General features: G+C 38.7%; 1 protein-coding gene across 3 annotated transcripts in view; it reads right to left on the reverse strand.

The window, feature by feature from the left end:
• PDSS2 (decaprenyl diphosphate synthase subunit 2) overlaps positions 1-18,850 on the reverse strand; it is a 111,203-nt gene extending 92,353 nt beyond the window's left edge. Inside the window, exon 1 of one of the 3 annotated variants that reach the window (XM_085576486.1) lies at positions 18,405-18,850. In XM_085576486.1, coding sequence (XP_085432612.1) covers positions 18,405-18,631 — 227 coding nt within the window. In that variant the 5' untranslated portion in view covers positions 18,632-18,850. The remainder of the gene's footprint in view (positions 1-18,404) is intronic. The other 2 variants (XM_021553810.3, XM_021553811.4) reach the window with 2 other exon arrangements.
• Between the last annotated feature and the right edge of the window lie 4,070 nt (positions 18,851-22,920).

Consider the following 22,920-nt stretch of genomic DNA (forward strand, 5'->3'; position numbering starts at 1 on the left):
TTCATGTATACATCATTTGCCTACTGCCAACATACACATCTACAGTCAGCTTGCCTACTGGTCTGTAGAGAAAAGAATTCCCCAATACCAGAGATCTAGCAAGGGAGCTGCAGATTTACATCTTTATTTCTGTTATGCACCTTTACACAAATGTTGATGGAAGGAATATTAGGAAAATATTTTGGATCTACCACTCCTCTGAAGAGACAGCTTTCAAAAAGGAAGCAAGGCCAAAGAGCCAGTCATTCCAGAAATGGTTCCTGATGGATGTGTGTTTTTACATAACTGATGTTTCTCTCAAGAAGTGCAAAGAAAGAAAACCTGGTTAAGCCACCTGCTACTGCAGAAGCAGAAAACAAAATGTGTGGAGAAACCTCATGACACCGTGTATTCTCACCAAACCTAATGCTGCTGAAACGAATTGACACATACATTGTTATGTAACTCAGCATGACAAAGAAATAGTATTTCTTCAGGTTTTGTTGAAGGTGACACTTTATTCTTTTCTTACAAAACACTGCAAACTGTCACTCAAATTTCTATTCCTCTGGTCTCCCTGCCTGTTCCAGTAGTAATCCTGCAGATGGCACTAGGGACTAAGAAACTTCTTTCATATTTTTCTTGTCGGAGGTCTTTTACTTTGTATTCATTTCATGTTCATTGAACTGTACCATAGAACTCATCTTGTAAGTATGTTGATTACTTCAAATCTATAAAAATTACCCTATGCTCCTGCTGCACCTTTAAGATCTCTTAAGAAATTTCTGAAAAAAAACCCATTTATTCACCAGATATTAGGCATCTGTAATAGATAGCATAAAAATAAAATAATGGATGGATAACACTAGTAATGTAAGTAAAATGGCATATTTAACAGAGGAAACAAAGCCTATTATTGACACTTAAGACTGAATAACAAATAAACTCACATAGTAGAGAGAAATGTGACTTTAAACTTATGATGGTGCACTGTTGTGCCTTTGAGATACCCAGAAGAGGAATTCAAATTTCATCTTCCATGCTTTCTATGAAGCTATTCCTATAAAATTTAAAATTCACTGTTCCCATAATCATCTGTGGCTTGATTATCTCACAGGATGCAGCAGACTCATCTGAATTGGAAAGATACTTTTCTTCTTGCTCAGAGCACCTTTTTTAGCTAGACAGATGGTACAGCAGTTTCAGAGCAGAAAGTTAAGTATCTGACAAACAGCTGGAAGATTTTAAGCATCCCACTTACCCTATCTAGGAGGGCAGCCATTCTCATCTCAGTTTATCTGAGATTTTTCAGACAAAGTATTTTAAAAAGAGCAATGAAATGCATTCAGTTCCTAAGGCAAATTAATTTCATAAAACATATAGAGGTGACTGAGCGTGACCTCAGCTATTCTTAAAAAGAAAATAGATCTGTAATCTTCTCTTTTTATGGCCAAGACAAAACCAGTTGCTAAGATATTCAAGGCATACCTGACACCTATTCAACTCACAATGCTAGATAGACAGTCTGTGAAAGACAGACACATCCTTTCCTACACTGATCTCTACATTAACATGAAATGATCATGAAATAGAGAAGGATTGCTCCTGCCAGATGCCAACATGTGAGCTCCCCTACTGTCTCAATCATCGAGTGAGGGGGTGAACAGAGAACATCTAAACCTGAGCTCATTATTTAGAAGTTCTCTTCACTGGCTGATTGCAGAAATACATCGTAAACGAAAACAATGTGTATTAACAGCAAAGGACAACTACAGTATCCAAGGCCATTTACCCATATTTTGGAATCAAGGGGGAAAACAAAGAACTGTAGAAGCTTTTTTCATTTCACCTAAAAGAGAAACCAGCAGAGTTGGAGGAACCTCAGGTGGTGCTCCAGAGTTTAGAAGCTCAGCTGCTACTTCTGATGCAGAGACAAGAGTGTCTTTACAAACTTCCAGCACAAAGGAAAGTAGTCACTTCTCCAGAACAAGCCAGCCTCGCTAAGGAACTTAAATATGTACTGAGAGTGCACAATAAACCACCACCATCAGCGAATTAGATCAAACAGAAAACACACCCAAAATGAAGAAAACACCTGTTTTTTTCTTCTCCTGGATTAGGGAGTCACAGTAGTTCACAGAAAGATCAAACCAACATACATAGCCAAAGCACAAGAGGGACAGGCAAGAGCAGGGAAGAAAAGAGCATCACCTCTCCCTTCCAATAGCAATGGCCAGCAGACCAACTCAGCTACTCATGAAACCACAATTCAAGACTTCTCTGGCCAACTCTACTTCTTGCATTCAACACAATGAGCCTTAAGCCTCTTGTTAAACTATCCTACTGCATCACTTAAGAGCCAACCAAAACAAAGATTTCTTGCATGCTTTCTATGCAGTATATCCAGAAAGATTTTCAATTAATAAAACTGTTTATCTGCAAGTTTCTCCTGAATCATTAAAAAACAAGCTCATAAAAGTATTAATCGTGTTCTTGTAGATGCAAAGATAATTTTTTCTGCCTTAAAATTTTTCTTCCCAAAAGAGGTAATTAAAATTCAAACAATAATACAGCAATAATAAATATATTTTATGTATTAATCCTATATGGAACAAATGGAATTGATACTAAAATGAGAAAAGAAAAAAAACTGGTTTATTTCTGAACTTCAATGTCTATATGGGTCACTGACACAGTGATAGACACAATGGCTTGTCACAAACAACATTTTCCATAATAATCCTCTATTTCAGTACAGCTTTCATCTGTTGATCACAAAAATTACATTTCTTTGTGTTTTTCTTGCTCTCTCCCATTTCTCCTCTTCCAGAGTTCCTTTGAACCAGAAGATTGATACACAAGAATGTAATAACTAAGGCAAAAAGAAAAAGGAATAAAACTCATCAGATCCCACTATAACCAAGGACTTCTCTTGCCAAAGGAAAAGCTTTGCAAAAGTTTTAAGTGAAAGAATTCTTACAAGAGCCAGTAAAAGATTTCAGATGAAGTCTTAAATCCCTCAGCAAATCATGAGTCTAAAATTTAAACCAACTCGCTACAAAATAGAAAGCTAATGCATTAAATATTTTTAAGTCCCAACCAACTAGGAAAGCACTTCCAATTCCTGCATAAAAGTGTATATGCAGCATGCTAATGCTTGGTCATTTGCACGTTCAGCACTACCAGGACTTCCGTATTTTTAATTAAAAGGTTCTTTTCCCCTATAGTTCTTCTAGCATATTACTCATATTCCTTTTGAATTTAAAAAGTTACATGGCATTCCTTTATGAATCATATGTTCTCTGAAGATTAGTATGAAAAACACTAAGTATTTCCAGCTTTACTTGACAGGTACATGGTGATGCTGAATAAAGGCTGTCAGACTGTGTATGCACAATTCAGACATGCACTGGAGACAAATGAAGTTCATGTACTGCTGTCCATAAGGGGAGTTGCTTGTCCACTGAACTACATCTTTCTGTTATTTTCAATTTAAAGTTATGAAAAGAGCATATATGATTCTTAGCTTTCAAAAGCACTACACAGCCAAAACCCTCTTGCAACCACCGGAATGCTCTGGATGCAAACTGGAATTGTTTCATGCATCTTTAATAACCTCACTGTGATGAGCCCTCAGTGTGCACACACTCCACCCTGACTCCTCTTCAATCTGACTTCTGTAACATACACCTCTTCCTTTTCCTTCCGAAATATGTGGGTTTCTTAGCCTTCTTGACTCCCTCCTCCCTCATTACCTGTTTCTCTAATAATTGTGGTCACACTCCAATCCCCCACTCGCTAGAAAACCTGTCAGGAGGCTTTTCCTGTGCTTGAAAATCTACTTTGCCCCTGGCTTGGCACATTTCAGCCAAGCTGCCTGGTGTTCTTTTTGCCATTATCAAGCAATCAACTGAATCAACTTTTGCCAAAGCTGAGCATCAAACTTCTTTCCCAGGGGACCTTATGTTTTTTTTCTTACTCTGTATAATAGATTTCAGCTGATCATTGAAAGCAATATAATTAATAGCAAAATAGATAACTGTCACTTAAAAAAAAGCCAACACAAAAAAACCCAACCAAACAAAAATAAAACCAAGCACCTTTTCAACACTTTCATCAGCAAACAGAAGTCTGCATCTAGTGCATTCAGACTATTTGCCTCAGGCAAGCAAGACCTCTGCATGGTATGTCATCATTATTTTGTGTTTTAAAAACCATCAGTGGGCATGCTTCCTTAAAATAGCATAGAATATTGTTACCTGGAGATTACCTTCTGCCTCAGTTTGAAAATGTGTTAAAACCACTTGTGCATGAAGAAAACAAAAACAAATAAACAACAAAAAAAAAATCAGGCAGGATGCAATTTTCTTTACATACAAAATAAAAAAAAAATACTATTTTTTTCTTCTTCACAGGATGCCAATAAAAACTTCCCATTTACTGAGCACTGACTTTAAACATCTCCATAATGTTTCCAGTATTTTACATCCCAAACTGCATTTCTATTAATGACCAAGTAATATTGAGTTCGTAATAGCCAAGACCATCTTATATCATTTGTAGTGAAAAAATTAAGCATTTTCTGAGTTAACTTCTAGAGGGATTCACAATAGCAGATAGTAAAAATGCAAAAAAAAAAAAATCACCAGAACATCACAACAAAACTGAAGTTTATCAGTTGTACAACATCATGGTTAAGTTCCAGTCGCATGCAATTACCCACATTTAAGTTTTTCATGAGCTCTTCAGTTAATATTTCAGCTTTTGCACCCTGGTAAGCAGAGGCTCCAGGCTAGGACACTGACTTTTTTTGGCTCTCCAGGGGCATTTCCACAACACATGGACTGGGAAGCAGAACATGAACACATGTTCTGACCTCAAGGTATCTGGGGCATTATGCTCCTGCCATGTTCTGAGTCCATACCCCTGTGTGGCACTGTGCATATCAAGTTGCCACAATTTGCCCAGGAAAAAGACTTGTCAACAGCTACATAGACAGAATGATGAACCCAGCCTGGGCTTCTCACATGAGCAGTCAGCACTTGAATCACTGGGAGAGCACAACAAGTTCAACAACAACTGAACTAATCTAACTTAGCAACCCACTTTCAAAAGATACAAAAAATTAAAATATGTTATAAAAATTTAATTACGGGATAATTTTGCTCTCTCCCATTGGCTGCAGGCACTGAAATCTGGTATTCTGTAAGATTATTAGAAAACTAAAAATACTTGCATATTAAAAAAAGTATGAAGATGGGGATTTTAAAAGAGACTCTTTTAGTGATATCTCTCCCATAAGATACTGTAAGAATGTTCTCACAAAAAATCTTTGCTAGAGGCAATTTCTCCTCCCTCTTGTTCTTCAAGTAGCTTTCCAAAAATTCTTTCAAGTAATTAACACAATTAAAGGTACAATGATGAAAGCTACCTTAAAAAAAAAAAAAAGTAAAAAAAAAAAAAAAAAAGTAAAAAAAAAAAAGGGGGAAAAAAGCTTAATGGCTGAACTCTTTACCCTACTTTATTTTGTGAATGTATCTTTTATTGTAACTTAAGACACTACAAAATATATTGCACCTTGGCTACAATAGTCACACATGGGAAAACACAATTTCGGTTTGTTACTCTCTCTTCTTCATAAATCAGTCCCGGGCTCAGTTTAAACACATGCCAAATATGACCTAAATGTATCACATCTTCAACAAGTAATCATACTTGGTTCAATCCCTGCAGCCCACAAGCCAGCGATTAGGTTACTTTCTTGTAATTGTATCTAGTTATACACATACATGAGAAACAGTTTAAGCAAAGGGAATTCATACTGAAATCAGGATATGAAATTAACACCAATAAACCTGGCTCTGTATTTTGCACATTTTCTACAATATTTCATACATCCAGTTATCAGTGCCTTGTTTGGTTTTACATTAAATTTCTGTGGTCCTCAACAACTTCAGAAAGCAACATATTTCAATGGCTCCTAATCTTTTTCTTTCACAGCAGACAGGAAAATATGTTTCTGGTGATATCTTCTAACTGTCCAAGCTGATCCCTGAAATGCTGGACACAAACCAGAAATCAAAAGCAAAATAGCAGACTTGTTCAATGGAGCAGGATACAGACATGGAACAGCCTATTAGAGAATTATGCAGCAAATATTATCCCTCTCCACTGCTAACATAGTAAAAGCTCCTCAGGGAACAGCTTAACTCACCTGTAACTTAATTTAAAATTTAAAGATTTAAAGCCTAAAGTTATTAATTAAAATAATTTCGATCTCTTGTGAAAGAATAATTCATCATTCACAGGGGAAGAATTTAAAATTCTTCACATCAACAAATGATGAAGTTTTTGAGGTAATCTAATGCAAAATTCAATTTTAAAATAAAATCACATCAGGTATGGAAACACAATAGGCTACCCACACCATAACAAGCCTGCAGGCTTCTGTCTTTTGTGTCTCAGTAGCAAAAATAAATATTCAACATTCTGTGAATTCATAAAAATCATAAAAGGGAAATTTAAAGCTAAAAGTGATCTAGCCCACTCTTTCTTTAACACTGTCTAGAGGTAGACTAGCTCTGAAATGTTTCTTTAGCACACAAATGAGGAAAGGGGTTTCCATTCTTGATATGGAAGTGTAAAAAACATCTCTAAATTACTCATAATAAAGCTAAGACTAAACATGTATAAGGTCTGAGAATCTCCTGTCTTTAACAATACACATTTGAAATTATAAAACAGATAAAACTTGCACAACATCACCCCCTGAACTAGAGGTTTTTTTGGTTGGCTGGGGTTTTTAAAGCATACAACTACACTCTCCCAGATATTAGCAACACCTTCACAGGTTTCACATTTACATTACACTCCATTGCATGGCAACATTAATTATATGTAGATTTAAACTACTAATTCGTCTTTAAACTTCTTAAATGTATTTTCTTGTTTCTCTAATGCTTACATTTATAAGAAGAGCTTACATTTGTTTGTCTCCAGATTGAACACATGGGGAACAAATCTTGAAGCAAAGACACTATACACCATCAGAGCCTTTTGCTTTTGAATGCCTTTGGAAAAAAAAAGAAAATTGAAAATTGTTTCATGAGGATTAGTGACAGTAGTTGGTAAGTGTTTCAGTTATTCATGAGCTTAAACAGATTTTCTTCACCATGTCAGGACAATGGTTCCTCCTCTCAGTAACACTCACTGCTATGGTTCCTTGTCTACCACTCCTATTACTATAGCCATCAAAAATCAGGACAAAGGCTTAAATGGCAGATTTCCTAAGGCAAACCAGTGTGTACATAATTCCCAAACTGCTCAGCAGGACTTGTTTACCCAGAGCTTCATCACGTGTGAACATGAAAACAGCTCTCAATATTTAATATCTACATGCACACCAAGGTAATCTGAAGCTCTGGTACCACCCAGGGACAATATATTAATCCAAACTCGATATTTCTAGGAAGTAAATCACCTAGCAATTATAACAGAAGAAAGAAAGAGAAGGGAACACTTATTGTCATGAAGACACCTCAACTCCTATTTGCAATGCATATTTACATCTTAGCAGCTACCTGAAAAAGTTTTCTCTAAATTAACTATTAGGAAGATGTTATATATGAAAGAACACAGGGGACTGAGGCTGAAACCTGTGAACATTAGAAATCAAAGCCCTCAAATGAAAACATATTCAAAAGGAGCTAACTGCAGAACACTTGTGCAGAGCACAACAGCCCATCCCATTTCTGTGTCCACACTTTGAATCCGACACGGAGCTCTGTTGCTGACCACCTGCATTCACAGTTATGGACGTACACTGTGATTGTGAGCTGCTTCCTTAACAGAATAAGCCTGGCTCGGCCCCAAGGAGCAGCTCCTCTAGGCCTGGATCACCATGCACATGGCAAGGAAGTGGAGGGATGAGGGATGCATGCTCCCACTGTGAATCTCACTGCTGCTCTGGGAAGCATCAGAACATTGTGCTGCAGGACGGCATCCACCAACACTGCCATGTTTGCATTAATTAGAAAAAAAAAAAAACAATCTCTTGAAGTTTCATTCATGATTTTCAGCTACTAAAATTTTATCATTTCCTGACAAGCCCTGGTAAAAGACTTGGAGAGATTCAAGGGAACCTTTAAAGTCTTAGAAGTAGAAAAGCAATCAAGAAGGTGAATTTTCAGTCGGTGCTTTATTTGAAAATAAATTCAAACCAGGAAAAATTAACTTCAGCCCTCTCAAACTGTCACAGGAATGACGATGACAAAAAAAAAAAGTATAAACTCACATATCCCCTCAAACAAAAACTGTGTGTTAGGACATAAGCTCCAGCCCTTTTCCCCCACAAAAATCCACAGGCAGAAACGTGATCCCAAGTGATTCACAAACAAACAAATAAGGCCATGTTTCTGTTGCTATAACATAACACACAGTACTTTTGTTTCTTCCCTCTGATGTAATTCTTATAACATTATTTTGGAACCTGACTATTTTAAACTTGGTTGCTACAACACGCTATAGTCATTACATGGATTCATTTCCTACTTTCCAACTGGCAAGACTACTTGTTTCAGTTTTATGAAGTTATATCATGGACAAAAGACACATAAAATATACTATAAATTCTAATAGTAGAAACTCCTTTAATGCCTTCCATTCCTTGAATAAAGGAAGGAGGACTGGAAGGAGGACTTCTCCCCACAATTACTCTAAAGGTCTCCATGGTTCCAGCTTTCTAAAGTTTTCTGAGCCTTATTTCTGAAAATGGTCTTTTCACATTATTACTCCTACTGAGAGACGACATCTGATTTCTTGCAGAGCCTCTCAATGACTTCCATACTATCTAAACTTACAAATAATCAGAAAGTGACAATCTTCCAGTGGACAATAAAACATGGAATACAAATCCTCTCTGGTATTTCTGGTTTTAACAACTGGGGATGAAGAACAGATGATGAATTGGCCCATTAATGCTTCAGCATCACTTCCATGAGGAAACCATGAGGTGTGGGGAAGACTTGCTTTTCCTGTAGATTAATTATTAATTGCTGAAATATAGTCATACCAGACAGATCACATTCAGAAGCCAACTTGAAAAAAAAAAAAAATAGGAACTTCATAATGTAGCATTGAAATCACCCAAATCCTTTTAAAATATGCACACAGTATACCTTCATCTTCACAAACCACATTAAATAGCATTTAATGAAAGCATGTGGGCATCAGAGACTGGAAGGTCACTGGGGTATAAACTTTACCCTTTTATAACAAGCATGAGCATCAGATGCACTGGTATATCAAAGGAACCTTTAATTTCTAGCTTATGAAAATATATGAATTTCCATAATAGAAAAACACAGTGGCTCTGTCATATTCAATCTCAAAGTTCAACACTAATTTAATAGGAAAACAATGGATCTTTAGGAGAAAAACCCCCATCCACTAACAAACGTATGCTAGCACAGTAATTTTTTCAAATGTGCAAAAGAGGCAATTTTTCCACTTGTGGCTTTGCTTGTGTATTTGGCCTAACAATTTTCATTTAGCTCCTAACAAGCTGAACTTTCTGTTAAGTCTGATTAAAAGCAGTCTTATCAAATCAGCTAATTATGGTGCTTTTACTACTGGCTAATCATTCATATGACAACCAGCCACAAAGAGTGTTGGCACGGACCATTTACCCTCAAATTGCCTTAATCTGGACTATGCATTTGCAGGATGGGTCTACAGAAGCACAGCCTGCTACAAACCCAGTCCTACTTTATGACTGAAACACAGAATCTTTCTTTCTCTACTTTTTTTTTTTTTTTTTAGGTGCAATAGGTAATCTATTTCCAGAAGCAATGGCAACATATAGATGTATTGAGCCTTTGATTATCATTATTTAATGGAGAGTGCTGAACAGGCAGTTAATGAAAAATACAGCTGTCATACAAATAACTTTGTACCAGGAGTGTGAAGATCTACAAAAGAAATAATGGGAGCTGTTAGGGAGAATTATATTTTTCTTTAAAAAGTACAGATTCAATAAAATTAATTAATTGTACATGTTTAGTGGCAGCTATCAAATCAATCAGTTCACATTTATAGGATCATTTAACCAACAAATAATCAAAAATAATTTACACTTGATCTTGAAGAAATCTACTTCTAAAGGCAGTACTTTTTGAAACAAATTGGAAATGAAGGCTAAAGGGTTTGCTTGTTCATATTTTTAACTAGAAAAATAAACCTAAATCAGCGGTGCCATGGTGTATGACTTCCTTCTCTAGCTGGGAAAAAAAGAGGGGAACAAAACAAACTAGATGTAACAAAATATAAATGTTCATTTTATTGATAAACAGAGGATTACCTTCAGGACTTTCTTTGTTTTTCCCCAAAATGGAAGAGCTGCCATAGAATAGAACCAACTAGTGCTACTTTGAAGAAAGGAACTGGGGGAACAAGACAGGAATTGGGAACAACCATCACTTGTAATTTTTGTGGAAAAGAAATGAGAAAGATGAATGCAAAAGCTGGAGCTCCTGATGTTTCTTTAGGAGTAGCTGAGGATTGAAGAAAAGATAATTATGGCTCACCTGAAGAACTACCAGCAGCTGAAAAGGTCCTAGAGTTTCTCAGTTAAATTAAGTATTGAGGCAAATTTCTAAGCCTCATCTATCATTATAAGCAAAATCCAGGTAATTCACAGCATGTGTTTGATAAAAGCTTACATATATAATGAGTCTCACAGTTCTCCTATATGATCAGTTTTTCTTTCCTTAAATGTAATTCTTTCATTCAGCAACAGAGAAAAAAAATCAAGCTAAAGTGATTGTCAATGTCTGACAATTGGCAGGGACAATTCAAGGACAGCAAAGCAGCTGCTACAGATTTTAAACTTATTTTTTGTAATAGATACGATTTTTAAATTCACAGTGCTCCTTTATAGTCTGTTAGGTTTGTCTCTAGCAGGAGTTCCTTTAGGGCAAGCACTGCAGACAGTCTGCCTACCCTGAGGGAAACTAAGACACTCAGATGTGGGGTAAAGGAAAGATATTAATAATTTAAGACAGTGGTCTGCAACCCTAGGACAAAGCAATAGTGTAAGTATGGAAACATCTAACTCCGGAGCTCACATTAGTCCTCCCTGAACTTGTATTTTATAAATCAACAGATTTACAAAGTGCTGCAGAGGATACAGTGTTACCCATGTTTTCTGGAGGAGCTCTGAAAATGCTCATGGTTAATGATACCTCCTGCCACTGCCAGGACCTCCAAAACAAGGAGAGAAATCAACCAGGAGGCTGCATCAACAAAAGAGGCAGCACAGCAGGGAAGAACACTATTTGTAAGCTACAAAACACAGACCTCAGAGAGAGAAAAAGCCCAGGGTGAAGTACTTTTTCCATTATTCCTGTAAGGTAAAGAGGTTAACTTAACATTGCCAAATAGAAGATTCACTGAGTGAAAATCACTTCCAGTAACCCAAATATTAATTTTGATTACTCTTTGACATTGGTTCTCATTTTCATTTTATAGAAAGGCATATTTGGCAACTCTCTTCAGTGTTACAGAAGGAATTATTTTGAAACTATTTCCACATATTCAGTACTCTTTTCCTGAGTTGAGCAAACATTGACCTAACAGTCATTCACTAGTACATTAAACTTTGTATTCAATATTCACATGCATTATAAATCAATTGTATTTGAAAGCAGGAAAGAACAGATGTGAACTTTAAGAACTACCTTCATTTTAGGCTACTGTGTGCCCAAAGTGAAGCAAAGTGTTCTCTAGGTGTGCCATACTACATCTTTTCAAGGCTGACTGGCACTTGGATCTGGGCATTATACATTCAGTTTCACTGTCACATGCTTGAGAAAACAAGCTTAAGAACTCCCCAGTCTTTTATTTAAGCAGACTGAGTTGTACTGGAAGTTCTACTGAAACCTTCAGACTCCCTATGCAAAATACCAGAAATTATCAATATGACAAAAGCATATTAGTTTTCACTGTAAATAATTCCATCAGAAAATCCCAAACAGAATCGCCACCTACTTTGAGTACATTTTGTTTACAAAGACCACCCTACATGCTGAAATAATACGTTCTTCATAAGCACAAAAACCTGAATTCAACATAGATATTTAAATGAGAATCACTGCAAAAAAAACCCAATTATTCAAGTGCAAGAGAATTTAATTAGCAGCCTCGCTTTTGCACCTTCATACTGCAGATTTCCTACTCAATCCTACTTTGCTTATGGTGGGAAAATATTTAGCAAAACTAAGTGTTGTAACATACAATTAAACATCCTTTACATATTTTTTTCCATACAAATACTATGAATGAATGAATGACAAGACCTCAGCTCCACTACAGCTGAAAACCCATGATCCTGACAATGGCTAGCTTGACTTCTTGAGCTAGGATTTACTAATACAATGGCTTTGTGTGGATAGATAGATAGATAGATAGACAGACACAACTGGCTAATATGTTTTACCTTCTAGACTGAGATCACCACTGTCAAACCCAACAAAGTGTAATGTTTAAAATTTAAAAATGTTAAGATCCCTTAAACATGAACTGTGAACCTGAAACCCAAATGTACAAATATTGATGCAACTCTCATCTACTGACAACTCTTCAAAAAAGCAGCAATATCTGATGGATATGAGCATTTAAGCATATGCATGTAATATTTACTGTTAGTGGAGAAAACTATTAAAAAACATACACTAGTGAAACTAATGCATGATGAGAAATGAAACAACATTTGGAAGAGAGAACAAACAGCACACATCTATTACTCCCATTCTACCTGATTACAGCATAAAGGGAGAGTGGGACCTACAAAAATAGATTCTCTCTTCCTCTTAACTGTACAAGACAGTGGTGGCTGACTGAGAACCATACTGAAGGCCACAGGGACAAGGAATAATATGGAAGTAATCAGAAGGAAAATTTCAGTCTATATATGAATCTGCAATGTAATTTCTTTCACGTCTTTTTACCTTCCAAAGTTAACTCTACCACAATAGCTCTGTGGGTTCATTCAGCCAAAATACACAATAAACTTTTGGTTTGGGTGTCTAAGAAAGGTTTACTTGATGGTGAGTATAGTAACAGAAAACTCTAGGGAGTACCAACATTTCAAAGTCATGCAACATGACGACGGTTTTTCAAGTCTATCACAACTGACTGGGCGATACAAAAACTAAGTTACCTAAGAGAGGCCAGCATTCCTTGAAAGACAAACATTTCTTGATAGGGTCAGTCAAACCAAGAATTTAACTCTGGTGCTTCAATCAACTGGAGCACTCCTGAAAAAAACTGTTTCCAATAGCAATACAAAATGCTTTGGGAGCTAGTCTTCCTGGACAAAGCCACACTTCCTATAACCAGTACGTTTTGCAAATACTATCAAACATATCAACTAGGAAAAATATTTCTGCCTTTCTAACATCACTACTAATGCTTTCTGCAGAAGTGATGAGAATGCCAGCCATGGTGGTCAGTGCTTCCAGGAAGTCAAATGGATTTCTGCAGTGAACACAGGAAACGACACTGCTGCCACATCATAGCTAACTTCACAGGCATTCTGACCACAATTATAAAAATCACATCTTTCTACTGCAAAAATATGTTTTACGAAGTGTTATAGCAGGCTGAAAATAGAATAAAACTCAGTGAAAGCCAATGTGTTTTAGCTTCTAATCTGGCATTTGCAGGAGAAGGACTTTATGACCCCACGCCTGCAATAGATTAAGCAACTCGGTAAAACTTAAAAGATTATAGTAGAAGCTAAACTTTGGCCAGACCTTCTGCTTATCACTTTGAGTGTCCAGCTGCCTGCTGTTTTCAGACAAAGGTACCTCATTAGGCACTGTCAAGTAAATAGATACTATCATTTTTCTGGCTCAGAAAATAAAAATTAATTAACTTTTGAAAAAAGTTGCTAAAAAACTACTCCTAGTCACTCAGAGCACCTTCAATTACAAAAGAAGGACAATTTTAAGGTCACCATTCTCTTAAGACAAAATATGAATTGGCAATAACAATTCCATCAATTACAGGCTGGAAAAATTCCTATGTCTACGCTGAAATTGGTCACCTACATAGGAAGGCAGATGCACAACACACCTGGAGTTACAAGATGTGTTAGTGAACTAAGCTATCTCAAGCTGATAAAGAAACAGAATTATAAAGACGCCAATGTTATCCGACATCTTAAACAAAAAGCATGTCATCTTGAAAGTGCTCTGTATCACATTCTTGGACCTTAAAATGTCTAGAGATCTACACCAAGCAGGCTGCAACAGAACAAAATGTGGTCTTTTAGCCAGTCTTTATATTTCTGTAATAATCCAGGAAAACTGTAACCATGTCTACTTAAGCATTTATCACCAACAAATAATTCTGACAGAACTAAAATATAATCATTCCTCCCGCAGGCTAATGAGAGAATGGCTAGAGCTAAATGGTATCCCATAATAATTTTACGTGTATGAAGTGTTCCATTTCATTTAGTGATATTATAAAAGTGATGCATTGGCCATAATGTTTACTGTTTACAATCTGCAGCAAGCTATACCCTTCTCAAGGGAGATTAAGTAATCAAGAAAATGTTATTCACACTATGTATTTGAGAAAAATAGATCACTGTGCCAATTACAGACTCTTTGCTATACTAAGAAGGATGTATGCTAGCCTAGAAAGGAGACTGGAAAGAGAAATGACAAGAGACTTGTTTGCTTCTCAAGTGAAAAGGAGGTCATACAATCATGCATTGAAAAAGTTTTGCTTTAGTCCAGCAAAGCCTGAAGAGGAAAAAACCAAGAAATGCTACTTTTGAATGGCTGCTGAAGACACTTCATTATAGCAAATCTTAAAGCTCTGAAAAACCATACAGTGACTCACAGGACTACAAACAGAAAGACCCAGTAGTAGCCAGATTGCAATTTTGTTCCCAGAGTACCCATTAGAGGCAATATTTCTTAATGAAAACATTTCTTTAAAGTATTCTTTGTTAATATTGCTTATACACCACTTTCCACTGAAAGATCACAGTGATCGATACAGGCTGCAATGAATGAAGTGCAACATCTCCAGAAAACAGATGCTACATTATTCATTTCACAGATAAGTAAATGCAAGTATGAAAAATTAAGTGACTTGCTCTAGTCAGAGAGCCAAAAACACAGCTGTGAATCTAATCCAGATACCCCAACTTCCAATGATCCATCAACCACTAGACATTAGCCTTGCTAAAATTAAAGGTAACTTTTTCCTCACATTTTGCCCTCCTTCTAACCAGTCTGGCAAAGCTAGTACAGGGGCTGTTCACTTCATGTGGCTGACTTTTAAGAAGCCAAAATCTTAGAAATAAAAATTAATAAACATAAGCTCAACTTTACCATACAGACTACAGAACTCCCAAATCCATCACTGCAGGGCTCAGTTATCTGTCTCTGCCCTTCCAAGAGGAGGGTCAGCAACAGCTCTCAGATTTAAAGCTGCTGGCCAGGCACAAGCTTGGTGGGAGGTATCAGGGTCACACATCATCCCAGAAGAACACCTGCTACAGTCCTGATTCACAGCAGGCACTTACACCCAGGAGCTGCCAGTGCTGCATCCAAACAAGAGGAAGAAATGGATGGGATCATCAGGGAAACGTATACTGGCCCAACAGCTGCTTCTCTACATGTCCTGTTTCACATGCACAGATACCTTTCAGCTGCCTTCTTCAAGGCTCTCAGCACAGGCATTGCAATGCAACAGCCTAGTGAGCCAAAGCTTGGCAAAAATGTTACAAATACTCATCAACACTCTGGTTACACTAAAGGCTTTCTGTGTGGTGGCAATTATGTCCTCTGCTGTCTCGGCTCAGAACTTATTCTATGCAGACAAACATTGATAGAGAACTCTCTACTTTAAGAAACCCTTAATGGTCACAGGAAGACTTCAAAAGTTGGCAAAGCCTTTAGGCAGGAAGGGAGGATAGACACAAAACCACTGATGACAAAATGACACCAGTCAATGAAAGTTAAAGAAAATTGTTTAGACGTGGCAGCAAGCAATACATTTGATTGTCACCTATAACCTCAAAAGTAAATGAGTAGAAAATTGAGAAACAGCACATGCAACTAATCAATTTTACAGCACATATTTTTCAGTAGTTTCCACAAACACAAAAATCTTCTTAAATGTTGGAGTACTTCTTAGGTATATATAGCATTTACTCACTCAGAGTCTCAGAGATTAGAGTTCTGGAATGTATCAATCACTTAAGTACTTTTTAAAAAATCACCAAATAAAGTATTTTAGATACCCACACTTTAAAACATTTGTCTGAACACACAACAGGAAACCTTTGCTACTTTTTAAGAATGAGTAATGAGACACATTTAAAAGGATTGAAAAAAAATCTTAGTATTGAAAAATCATGACCTGTTTCCTAAATTGCTGTGATAAGTCAGGGCATAGATCTCTGATTCAAAACTAAAATCATTCACATTTACATTGAAACATACAACACTTAAATTTCAGAAACAAATTATCAAGATCATTGAGAAATAATATGGTCAAATTTCACCTTATTTTAATATCACATCATAAAATAAGGTGAGCAAGGTACAATTTGTACATTACTGTAGGTGTACTAAAACTTGTCAGCAGGATATTAACTCTTCTTACAACACAAAGGTCAAGGCCATCGGAACAAAGCCCTTGGAAATATCAGTGAAACCACAAAAGAAGATCCAAAGTAAGGGCACAGTTTCAGTTTTATATGAGTAAATACTTTTTCTTTCCAGCACAACATAGCAGTTTAGTACTGTATTATGAAACATATATGAATTTTTAAAAAGAATGTATTTAATCCTGCTGAGCCTGGGCATGACTATATTCCTACTGGTCTTCCACAAGCCACAGGCTTGCAGAATTAAGCCTGAAGCAGCCCACTTAAAATAATAATAAAACAAAACCCAACAAACCCTTACATCACAGCTCCACCACAAAATTTCCAACCATGTCCCAAAATACTGCATTTAAGATTCACAAACAAACCAGCAACTCTACTACACACTGAGCAGGCACTCTAAAGTTGCACTTTAGTGCTGCATGTCTCTGTGACACTTCTGTGACTGCAGTGCAAACTGAAGAGCCCAAACACATTGTGCTTCACTCCTCCTATTCCCTCCATTTTCATCTCATCCCTCCTCTTTATCACAGTATCACAACCTTCAGTTATAAAAAGTTCAACAAAATCCCCTCTACCACCATTTTCTAAAGTCAAGTATTTTCCATTTTTATTAGCAATTTCATTTGCTTCTTGCAGAAAAGTCTACTCAAGGCCAATGTCTAAATCCCCCTTCCTGAAAATTATTTTTCTTTAAAAAAGCTATTTGCCCCACTTTCTGTTCACTCAAGACAACCAGATTTAGAGACAGAGTTTGAAAAACAAATCTTGTTTTTATATCATTACAACACTGTGGATTTGCCAAGGACCACTAAAGAGCTGCAATTTCCGTTCCTTGAAGGAAAAGCTGAACATCCACTTTAAACAAATGCTCATTTTTGTCTTACACCTGTTAAAAAATACTGTGCATACTAAACTTGGATTCTATTAATGTTGCTAGAGCTGCAGTTATAGCAAACACAGATCTACCAAACAAAAAACACCAAAAACCCTAAAACCAAACAAAACCCACAACCAAACCACTCAAATCCACAACCAAAAGGCTTCGGAAATTTGCACTTTTATTTCTTCCTTAATTTTGGTGTCTGGAGTTTTATTGTATAAAAAACCCACTGCAAATCAGTTCTTGTTTTACAGTCAGAGAAAACCCTGCTCAACAATCCCAGTTTGTGCTTATTGGCAGGAATGCAAGACTTCCATTAGTTTGCCTTAAGAATGAAAGCGTAGATAAACAGCTTAGCAACCCTAAAATTCTCAACAATACACAAAAACTCGCAGTCCCCAGCTGGATATTCCAAAACACTTGGTAACAAAATACACAGTTCCGAGCAGGGTCATCTCGAGTTTTTAAACCGAGCAGCCTCTCTGCTTTTTCCCTTGCTTTCCTTGCAATATAGTTCTTAATTATAGCATAATACAAAACTGTTAGCGAGGCAGCCGCACATTTCAAAGGAGTTTTCTTTTCCCCGCCCGCCCCGCACCGCACGGGGGAAGCGCCGCACGTGGCGTGACAAGGAAGCAACTTCCGAATGACAGCGGATAACCGCAGGGAAAACCTGCCGCGGCGAGGAAACGAGGATCCCGGAGCGGAGGCGAAACCTCCCGCCCCTGGAGGCAGCCTTGCCCTGGGGACGCCCCACTCGCGGCACGAAGCCCAGAACTTCCCAGGAGCTCTGCCAAGGCTCCCGCGGGCGGCCCGGCCCCGCCGTGCCCCCCGGCTCCCCGCAGCGCTCACCGGGCCGTGTCCAGCAGCGGGTGCTTGGTGCCCACCAGCTTGCGGACCTGCATGGCGATGTTGCTGAGCTCGTCGCTCAGCAGGCACCGCAGGCTCATGAAGGACGTCGGGTAGCCCACGATCTTCTCGGCCTCCGACACCACCTGGCTCCAGGGCGGGCCGCCCGAGGACAGGCACCGCAGCCCGCCGGCGCCGCGCACCCCGCGCCGCAGCAGGGCACCCCACATGCCGCCTCCCCGGGGACGCTCCGCTCTCCCACTACGAGCTCCGGCGGGGCCGCACACGCCGAGCGGTCGCGGACGAGCCCCGCTGCCGGAGGAGCGCCCTGCCTGTGTCCCAGCCGGCCCTGCCCGTGCCCCGCGTTCCCCCCGGCGGCGGCGGCCGGAGCGGGCTCATTGTGCCCTGGGGGCCGCCATCTTGGGCGTCGCAAACCGCGGCGCGCCGTAAAGCGAGGGCGGCGGGGCGGGAGCTGCGGGCGCGCGCCCCGGTGCCGTCCGCCCTCAGACTCCGCGGGGATGAAGCGTCTCCGCTTCTCTGCCCTCTCTGCACTTGTCCCTTCCCAGAGCCGTGGCGGGGGATCCCGCTGGAGGGGGAACGCTCCCCGCGCCTGGTCCGGGCTCCCGCGTGCCCCACAGAGCGGATGTGCTCTGCCTGTGGCCGCGGTTCTACAGGGGCCAGCGGGGAAGAGAGGTCAGGGTCCCACCTAAAGTGTTCGGCCTGTAGTCTTTAGCTACACAGGCATGATTTCTCTGGATTTTGGGTTTTGGGGGTTTTTTGGTTTTGGTTTTTTTTTTGTTGTTGTTTTGTGTTTTTTTTTTGTTTGTTTGTTTTTGTGGTTTTTTTTTGTTTTTTTTTTGTTTTTTTTTGTTTTTTTTTTTTGTTTTGTTTTGTTTTGTTTTTTTTTTCTGTTAGGATGGTCAGGCATTGGAATAAATTGCCCAGAGAGGCGGTGGAAACTCCAACCATGGATGTGTTCAGGAGGCACCTGGATCTGTCACTGATGCGGTTTAGGGGCGACAGTGCTGGTCTGATGCTCGGTCTGATGCCTGATGTTCTGAGACTGTCTTTTCCAATTTTGATGGTCCTATACTTCTGTAATTGCAGTGTATGGGCATACATTTTTGCTTCTTCCTGGAGTTGTCTGGGGCGTGGCACCACCAGCCCTTATTTACTGCATGCTCTTGCACTGTAGCTGTGTTGTAGGGTGCTCTGCTGTGAGCCAGCTGAGGGGGTTATGAGCAGACTCCTTGTGAGCTGAGGAGGTACTTTCAACCAAACAGTGAACATACAAAGGAGCAGCTAATTTTGCGTGCCCAAGTGAAGACTTCAGGGTCCCACAATTCCACAGTGGGGTCTGCTGTATATTGTGTAGTGTTTCCTTTATTCTGAGCACAGCCGTCACCAATGCCTCTTTGCAGGTACCTGCCCCCAAAACTTTTGTGAATTCAGAGAATAGATATTCTATTTCAGAGAATAGACTTAACAGAGGAGAAAAATTCACTGGCCATCTTCAGAAATTAGGTTCAAGTGACTTCCTCACATACAAGGAAGAATATGATGTGTTCCATCTTTACAATCACTGACATCCATTCCTTCTATATCTTCAAGGCTTTGTTGCAACCAATCAGGCAAAGCTTTGAGGAGAAAACTGTTCTATTGACTACATTCCTGTTGAAAATGAGGATGTTACATTTCTTATCTTTGGAAATGCAAGATAGGGATCACTTTATTTTGTTTGCATTATTTAAGGAGAGTTACATTGAAGGATACTACTGTAAAAGAAGAGGCAAATAGAAAACAATCCCATCACAAAGGAAGATGTCCAGGAAAGCACAACATAACACTTGCAGATACAAGGGAGAAGCTGCTGAAGAGGAACACCCTTACCTGTTTTTCAATAACAATGACAAGATGTTTATTGTTCTGACACCTGAGACAACTCCAAAATTCTAAAAAGTACTATCCTAAGGAAGGGCTTTGACTGTGGAGTCAACAACACCTAGACTTGCCTGTGGTGTCTCATAAGTGGCCTCTCCCAATGGAGAGGGGAAAAACTAGAATAGACAAAACCTGTGAGAACTGGAAAGGTAACTTAAGAGTTAAGTTTCTGGTGTCAAATCTTTACTTTCTGTGCTGTCTGTCTCTGTGAGAATAAAGCTTTGCCACTGAGGCAGTTTAGTTAGCTGGTGTCACAGAACAAACTGTTGCTAAATAGGGAGTTTCAGCTCATAAACACAGTTTAGAAATGACAGAATGCAGTGGCATGATTCTGTGCAGAAAGCCTAAGTTAATGAAAATTGCCGGAGGGATGCACTTAAGAGGAGCTACTAAGGCACCTCATCCTGTAACAGTGACAAGTTCCTTGATTCATTTTCTGAACCATATCCATTCTTGCACTTAATATGGTTAGTGTTCTGTGAAAAGCTTAACATGATTATACAATTAAAGTCTGCTTAAAATAATACATATAAACTGGGGAGAATTAGGGTTCTGTGGGCAATAAACCCACCATCTCCTAATGTGTGAGACTTTAACTTTTTAAAATTGCTGTTCTTTATGTTATTCTAAAAATCTGAATGCCTCTGCACTCTTTATGTAGAATTCTTCTAAGTCCAAGTGGTTTAGAACTAGGGCAAGACCCTTGATATCCACAACACTGTACACTATCACTAGGGCTTCCTCAGGATTCACCATCAGTAGGTTGATGTTCTTTAAAAGTAGCAGTCACTAGAGGAATAAAGCAAATATTTTTCAGTAATTTTCCAGCTTTTTTATTATTATTTCTTGACCACAGAGAGTCTTTAAGAAGATCATACTGTAATACCTAAGGACTTTCTGACTCTCACTCTCAGCCCAATGCCTTCATCCCCCTCCCTACTCTTAGCAACCTAAGAGTCTTACTTCAGTACTTCATTTTTGACTCCTGGTCCAAGTTCATAATTTCTTTCTCCCAGTCTCCTCGCTTCTTTGCTTCAATGTCACACCCTATCCCTACAGGCTACAGTTCTTTCAATCTTGTCACAGCCTTCTCATTTCACCACCAATAACCCTCTTGTCTGCATAGCCTGCACCCATAGGCTCTCCTTTATCATACATTTTTATGGGTGGGACCCTCCAAATCCTTGGCAAATCTTTTGCCAAATTTCAGGTTTAGAGACTGGAGAGTTTCTCAGTCATGCAACCCAATGATATTTTTTAACACAAGGAGAATGTATTTTTTTGCTAACCTCATTTTTCAAACTGAGCGGACTATTTTAAAAATCAGCTTCAGGCTGGCACACCAATCCCAGGAAAAAATCATTACAAATTAGCTAATATTTGACAGTTACAGGCATCAAATACCAGGGTCTATAATAGGCAATGATGGGCCTATTTACCCATAGGCATTGCTGTTTGCACTGCCTGTTTCTGAAACAGAGCTTCTCAGTTTTTCTCTCAAAAAAACCCCATCAGAAGCAAAAGTATGATGTACTTACCATATCATAAGTTGTATACAAAACCACATGCTTTTTTTTCCTTTGCTCATTTCCCCACAGGATTGGAGAGAAAAAAATGAGCACTCTTGCAAGAGCTTCAGTGACTGTACAATAGGTATGTCTATTTCTTTAGAGTCTTTAGCAGAGAAGAAAACTGAAACTCTTTTTCTTTTTCTGTATCAATTTGCTTTTTAAAGCCTCCCCAGGAGTAGAAAGAAGCCACTGGAGGGGGCCAATATCAAAGTTGAAGAACAAAGATGACAGGTCAAGAGACACTTCTGTTTACATCAGCACACTCTGGACCAACATACCAGAGAATGCATCAAAGCCACTAATAATGCCAACTCTGGATCTCTTTTCTAGCAAATGAAACATGGAAATATTTTCCTGACTGCCATCTAAACTAAAACAATTACAAAGCACTCTTGTGATTGGGAACATTTGAACTTTCAATTTTTCATAGTTACCCTGGCCTTATCCAAAATAAACAATGTCTATAGGAGAATGAGACCAGCAATGTTATACATTGTAGTAGCTGTAACCTGTCTGCATAACCAAATCTTCTAGATGCTGCTTAATTATTTAATATGTTAAATCCCAGGTGCACTCTAAGACTGTTTACAAAAATAAAAGTGAACAGAAATATGTCTGTCCCTCCAAAGCACCCATGTAGTTGTTAGCACAGGCACCTATCCCCCCCACTCACCTTTCCCTCCTCCCAAGAACTGATTTATTCCATGGCATCCTGGGAAAACAGAGTTATGATCATTTCCATTTTGGAAGTCAGGAGGTTTAACAGAGAGGTTGTGTGATTTGTCCAAGGCTGTGCAAAAGCCCTAAGGCAAACTGAGAAAAGAATCCACTTCTCTTGACCTCCTTGTCTGTGTCTTGTCTGCAAGGCTGCCTGTCTTCCTAGCAGCTGACAGAACTACTGACAAGGGCGAAGGCCGTATTGATCCTGTAGTTAGACGCTGAAAAAACACCATTATTTAGCATCAGTTGGTTTCAGTAGGAGTCACATCCCTTGGACAGAATTTGAC

This window comes from Lonchura striata, chromosome 3 (assembly GCF_050655825.1).
Source record: "Lonchura striata isolate lonStrDom1 chromosome 3, ASM5065582v1, whole genome shotgun sequence".
In the NCBI taxonomy this organism is placed as follows: Eukaryota; Metazoa; Chordata; class Aves; order Passeriformes; family Estrildidae; genus Lonchura; species Lonchura striata.